The sequence below is a fragment of the Rhinichthys klamathensis genome, unplaced genomic scaffold, assembly GCF_029890125.1.
Source record: "Rhinichthys klamathensis goyatoka isolate OS25496 unplaced genomic scaffold, OSU_Roscu_1.1 h1tg000461l_1, whole genome shotgun sequence".
Lineage (NCBI taxonomy): Eukaryota > Metazoa > Chordata > Actinopteri > Cypriniformes > Leuciscidae > Rhinichthys > Rhinichthys klamathensis.
In genome coordinates, this window is record NW_026606950.1 from 427,354 (window position 1) to 434,215 (window position 6,862).

The 6,862-nt window shown below is 36.0% G+C and overlaps 1 protein-coding gene across 1 annotated transcript in view; it reads left to right on the forward strand.

Moving 5' to 3' along the window:
• pusl1 (pseudouridine synthase like 1) overlaps positions 1-5,420 on the forward strand; it is a 53,514-nt gene extending 48,094 nt beyond the window's left edge. Inside the window, exons 6-8 of the mRNA XM_056236660.1 lie at positions 2,704-2,758; positions 3,945-4,107; positions 5,359-5,420. Coding sequence (XP_056092635.1) covers positions 2,704-2,758; positions 3,945-4,107; positions 5,359-5,393 — 253 coding nt within the window. The 3' untranslated portion in view covers positions 5,394-5,420. The remainder of the gene's footprint in view (positions 1-2,703; positions 2,759-3,944; positions 4,108-5,358) is intronic.
• The last annotated feature ends 1,442 nt before the right edge of the window (positions 5,421-6,862 follow it).

A 6,862-nucleotide genomic window follows, 5' to 3' on the forward strand; every position in this document is an offset into this window, starting at 1 on the left:
TTAAATGATATTAAAGTGCCCCCATTATGCTATTTTAAAAGTTCCTTATTTTATTTTGGAGTCTCCTACAATAGGTTTACATTTATCCAAGATAAACAAAAAAACACTTTAATTTTGTCATAAAGTCCATTGCAGCATCAGCTCTTTCGGTTTCTCTAAACCCCTCCTTGTGATTGGTCTACTCTGCTCTGATTGGTCAGATGGCCCAGTCTGTTGTGATTTGTCTACTCTGATCTGATTGGTCAGATGACCCAGTCTGTTGTGATTGGTCTACTCTGCTCTGATTGGTCAGATGACCCAGTCTGTTGTGATTGGTCTACTCTGCTCTGATTGGTCAGATGACCCAGTCTGTTGTGATTGGTCTACTCTGCTCTGATTGGTCAGACGGCCCAGTCTGTTGCGATTGGTCTACTCTGCTCTGATTGGTCAGATGACCCAGTCTGTTGTGATTGGTCTACTCTGATTGGTCAGATGGCCCAGTCTGTTGTGATTGGTCTACTCTGCTCTGATTGGTCAGATGGCCCAGTCTGTTGTGATTGGTCTACTCTGCTCTGATTGGTCAGATGGCCCAGTCTGTTGTGATTGGTCTACTCTGCTCTGATTGGTCAGATGGCCCAGTCTGTTGTGATTGGCCATTGAAGAGCATAGATTGGCATTATGCAAATATGTTACAAACCTACACAGCTTCGAGCAGGAAGTGAGAATAACAATAACTCCATTTATCTGCACTTTGATCTTTTTTAAATCTCGGAAAATCTGGAAATATCTGCAAATTTAAAAAGTGTGATTTCTAGATATGGAACCATGGACATTCTTAAAAAAAAAAGAAATGTTTAACATTGGATACTGTTTGACATGCATATTTTTAAATTTAGTGCAGTACAGTAAGCAGTTTATTCTATTATTATTACAGTAAGCTATTATTACAGTAAGCTATTATTCTATTGAGCACAGCTCTTGTTCTGGAAATGCATGCTTATATTAGACTCACATGTTCGTCCTTTGAGGTTTTATTGCATTGGTGTTGTATGCTTATCTCTGTTCATGTAACGCACACTGCCTGTTTGTTCGTTCAAAGCCATGATTACAGTAAATGAGAGCCAGACGATCTCATTCAGCGCTTCTATGAAGTCATTCCAAAGAAATCCCATAATGAATTTTCTGCCATCTTTTTTTTTTTCCTGTTGAAAAAGCCAGTATGACCCGTCTAACCTCTCCGGCAGTAAACATTGTCTGCTCTGCTTGAGATGTTATCTAGCCTGACCGCTCCAGTGCTCCTGCTGCATCTCCAGTTGTTTATTTGATGCAGGAAACTTGGCAAAATAGCTGTCACATTTAGTTTTAATGGGAGAAACACTGTAACAACTAGGCAGAATTAATATGTTGAGTGAGTGAGGGAGACAACACAAAAGAGGTCACATCTAACTGTTGATCATTGACTGCCCACATGGAAATGTGTTCATGTTGTGGTTGGCATCATCAACATTGGAGCTAATATGTAAAGTGGTTTAAAAAAGCTTAAAGATATACCCTTTTACTATTTTTATATTGTTGCATCACCTCTCTTCCTAGTCTGCCTTGAGCTTACGATGCTTCTGTTTTCAAAAAGCATCATAAGCTCAAGTAGATCGTAGAGACCATTGATGGTAACGGTTCTACGATCTACTTACGATGCTCTTACGATGCTTTTGAGAAACGCAGCCCTGTTTAGTTCTGGTCTCTGTGAAGCTCCTCCTTCCGAAAAGCACAATGCGCTCTGATTTGCCAGCTGGATCAGTGTGTTGTGATTGGTCAACCGTTTTGAGCGTGTTTCAGCACACTACTTAAGCAACTCAATCAGGCACCGCCCCTTTTTTGCATAATATGCCTTGGACGGTAATTATTTAAATGAGGAATATTGTTTGTGAAGAGTTCGTTTTTCGTAAGAAAACTCAAGACTTCAACTAGAGATGGTCTTATTAGGCTAAATTTTCTATATATCCTAGTAATTTTCTTAACAACATGTATTCATTTCTTCAATGAGCTCATTGTTTCTGCCTTAAATTAATATATTGTTAGCTAACTGTTTTTTATATGTACATTTCTGAAATACAAAACTTGGACAATGTCACCACTGGTAACAGATCACTCTAAATTGTAATGTTGACATGCATTTTCTGTAATAAATGTTAATTGAAATTAATTGAATTATTATTGGGAGATATGGAAAACGTGTAATGGCTAACTTGGATGCCTTGATAACCAATCAAATTACAGCCTTGACATCATTGAATTTCGTTCAGAGTTGTGCAACAGTTTACGGATACCATAGAAATGAATGAGAAGTGCGTAAAATTAATCATACCTGACACAAAGTCCGTGACTTCTCTTGTAAAATAGCATTTTTTTGGTGTAAACTAAAAATCGATAAATCCAAAACAAATGTTTAAGGGGAAACATGTTGAAGATTAGCCGATGGGCTGTCGATGCATTCAATTATAAGCTATTTCCTCACCGTTTATTCAGCGTAGTAAAGCCTCTCCTCAATTAACATAAAAATGAATAAAAAAAGGCCTCTTGTCTCCTTTAGCTTAGGTTGCATATATATATATATGGAGTACTTTGTAACTTTGCAGAGCTTTTTCATGCACACTAAAGAAAGTTGAAAATGCAAAGCACAATAGGTCCTCTTTAATTTTTGTATTTGTGTCTGTTTTCTTTCAGAGATATTCAGTTCTGGGAACTCACTTTTAAAAGTAGGTCTTTTTTATACAGACAAGTAAGTACAGGCTTTGTTTCCCTATAAACATGATCATATTTGTTGTTGGAGACAATAAATGTGCCATATGTGGAATTTTAAACCTACAAGTATGTTTTTATGAAAGTGAGCATTATAATGGGGTAATCAAATGCAGGCTAATATAATTAGTTTGTGCTTTTATATTGTAATGTTACAATGTTAGAATGTAATATGATTTTAACAACCTTTTTGCACATAATATATTGCATAGCCTACATTACATTCCCTATATTTGTTTCCATATCCTTCAATATCAATATTGTTTGGATATCATTGAGCAGGATGTGAAATAACTTTTTTTTTAAAATAAATACAGATTTTCTTTATCCAAATAGAAAAACGTAGAAAGTACCGAGATATATATCGTATATCGCCATTTAACCAAAAAATACAGAGATATGATTTTTTTGGCCATATCACCCAGTCCTAATTCCTAGTGTCATGGAAAACACAGTACACCTGGGTGGAGAAAGGCGATGAGGGCATGTACTGTTTCGTTTGCCGGAAATTTCCAACAAAAGCCGACCAAAATGCATAACCGGCCTGCCGACGGGCTATCTAAAGTGTAATCAAATTCCCTCCTAAACTTCTGCCTAGCCCCCCTAAAAATGTGTGATTAAGTGTAAGCTACACAAATTTGTGTTCGCTTCAGTCTTGTTATAATCAGATTCAGCACGTTCTTCATTTTTTCTTCATTGACAGTTTTTTAGGTCATAAATGTTAAACGAATGACAAAAATAATCAGGCAAACTAATATACTTTAGTCTAATTTCGCCATTTTGAAGTGAAAATACCTCTTTGTAATATTACTCATCACTCATGTAATGTAATAATTAGTTTACTGTCATTGTGAGGGGACAAGACAAATTAATCCTAATGTATACAATAAATACAGTTTAATGGAAAAGTGCTTTTCCTTATATTTCTTTCAGGGCCAGTAAAAATATAGAAGGGTCCAGTAAAACTCTGATCTACTGGGCCAGTGGGGATTTTTTTTTATGTTGAGCCCTGATGATGGTTATGTTGCATTATCGGATGTCTGCCTCCTAGTGTTAAATGTGCGACTCTGCACTGTTTTATTTCACTGGTTTGAAAGAACGTGTCTGGTGGTGAGAAGCGGCTGATGTTATATAACAGCACTAGTGTGTGATGTTTCCCCTCACAGGTGCGGAGGATGACTGGGGCGCTGGTTGCTGTTGGTCAGGGTAGACTGTCTGTTAGTCAGATCCAGGAGCTACTAGAGGCACGGGATTCATTGGCATTCCCAAATAACCTGACCGCCCCAGCCCACGGCCTGTTTCTGACCAAAGTGCAGTACAGAGATGCAGGTGAGAACTGGCAGCTTGGGTCAGAATGTTCTCATTCTCTATGCAGAACAACATATCCCACAAAGCAAAGCTCTTGAATTGGCCCGAGTGCAACAGTCGAGTTCCGGAAAACTCCATAGGGAAATTCATTTTTATAGACACCTTATAAACCATTAGAGACAGACCTACTGTGAGCTAGGAGGTTGATAATGAATGATATTCCCTTCTGTTGAAGCCATCAGCCTGCATTATTTGAGCTTATTTTTAAAACAATCGTGTTTAACATGGATTTGTGGTGAACAACTATATTAGCCATCCACCTATCAGAGAATCACAAAATTGTAAATTGTGCTCTTTGTCAGACTCATAGCTGATTGCATCGTTTCATCGCTTATTAACAAAGACTTTTTTTAAAATCCCTATTGGAAAAAATGAATGGGGAAAAAAAATCAAAACAAGTGCTGCTAAAAAGGTGGATGGGCACTAATGCACTGTAATCATTTTATATATATATATATATATATATATATATATATATATATATATATATATATATATATATATATATATATATATATATATATATATATATATATATATATATATATATATATATATTTTGTTTGTGAATCATGATTTGATCAAAATGTTAAATAGATATTTTTACACAAAATTGGATTAAAATGTTAACATTTATAACGTTTTTATTCAATTCTGAAAAGTATGTGGACTGCACTCACTAAATTAAACATGCTGCATGATGAGGTCATGTGATCAGTGTAGCATACTGTTGTATAATGCATGCTGTTTTATATACTATATTTAAATAGTAGTATACTATATTTGAAGAGTTCAGATGCAAAAGCCTCTAAATGCCATTTGAAATTTTCTTCTAGAATGATAATTTTTATCAAGCTTGTACATTTAAGTTCAGTAATTTCACTTAAATGACAATTAATAGGTAATCTTCATTGCCATTTAAGTGAAATTACTGAACTTAAATATACAAGTTTGATAAAAATTATCATTCTAGAAGAAAATTTCAAATGGCATTTAGAGGCTTTTGCATCTGAACTCTTCATTTATATATATATATATATCTAGTACTATATTTAAACAGTGCATAGTGTGCAGTATGCAGTACACACTCATTCTCTACAAGTATCCATGTCCTCCGCAAGATCCTGCACTGTACAGTGGGTAATATGTTGTCCTGCTAAGGACAGCAAAGTACATCAATATTAAATGTGTATACTTTTTTTTTTCTTACAGATCTTGGCTGTCTGGACACTGATATAATTATTTAAATGATTATTTAAAAAATAAATAAAAAATGTATGTATGAAAGTATTGTTTTTATTATTTTTCTCCAACACCTGCCTGTTTAAAACCTGTGGTAAAGTTCTACATACACACATATTTATACATTTCTGGATACTTATTTTTCAATACAGTATTTTAGCTAAATGGAATGAGGTGAAACACAAATATATATATATATGGCCAAAGTATACTTCACTTTATGCATAAACAGACTGGAACGCAAGCATGCAGTGACAATATAGGCCTATATAGACGAGAGATTGTGCGAAGCGGTTAGAAAGTACTCTCACAAACAAATAGGGCTGTGAGACAAACTCAAGCTCCTCTGGCATTTCTCTTTAAAAATTCTCATTTTAGAATTAATTCATGAGCTGTGTTTTGTTTTGCTCTAATCTCTGCGCTTCCACGTTTGTCAATACGTCATGCTTCGGGTCAGAGGTCACTCTTTCGCCATAAATTGATGCTTACGGCCTGTCGGAAGCTAATTATTTTAGTTTAGTTTTTAAAGTTTTAAAGTGGTGGTTGATTATGATTTCACATTTTAACTTTAGTTAGTGTGTAATGTTGCTGTTTGAGCATAAACAACATCTGCAAATTTACAACTCTCTTAAGTTCAAAGCAAAGGAAGACATTTGCTTTTAAAGAAATCGTTTAGTGACATCCTAACCCGAAAGTTGACATAAGCCCCGCCCCCGGGAACACGCAGTCCATGTTGAGAAGAGGAAGGGTTGTTGTAGTCGAGCACATTTGTGAGTCTGCTCAAGCTATCGCATCCTTCTTTTCACGTGCAATACAGTACGAAACACAAATGCAATCGCGTGTCACTCTGTAAGCATATTGCAACAGTTCACACAAGAGCGAATTTATAGATTATCATGACAGAATATGCTATTTAAAGACTTGAGGATAGTTAACTCCACATCAGCTGCATAAATTCATCAACTAACCATTCAGAAATGGCCTGTTGCATTCTACAAGATGTCACTTCTGCTCGAGTCTCTCCATCATTGTCCGACTCCAGTTTAAACATAAAAGGCAGAACAGTTTCTCACACACACACACACACACACACACACACAAGCTCTTGAAGCTCCGCCCTCTGTGCCGGGAGCACCAGCTCATTTGCATTTAAAGGGACACACACGAAACGACGTGTTTTTACTGACCCTCAAAAAGGGACAATTTTAACATGCTGTAAAACTTTATCTTTGGGGTATTTTAAGCTAAAAACCTCACATAGGGACATCAGAGACTTGTTTTAGATATCGTAAAAGGGGGCATTATACCACCCCTTTAAATATGGATATTTTTCTTACACAAATGCATTGCTTTCCTATAGAAGGCCTTTATTAACCCCCTAAGTCGTATGGATTACTTTTATGATGGATGGATTCACTTTTATGGGCTTCAAAATTTTGGCCCCCATTCACTATCATTATAAAGCTTGGAAGAG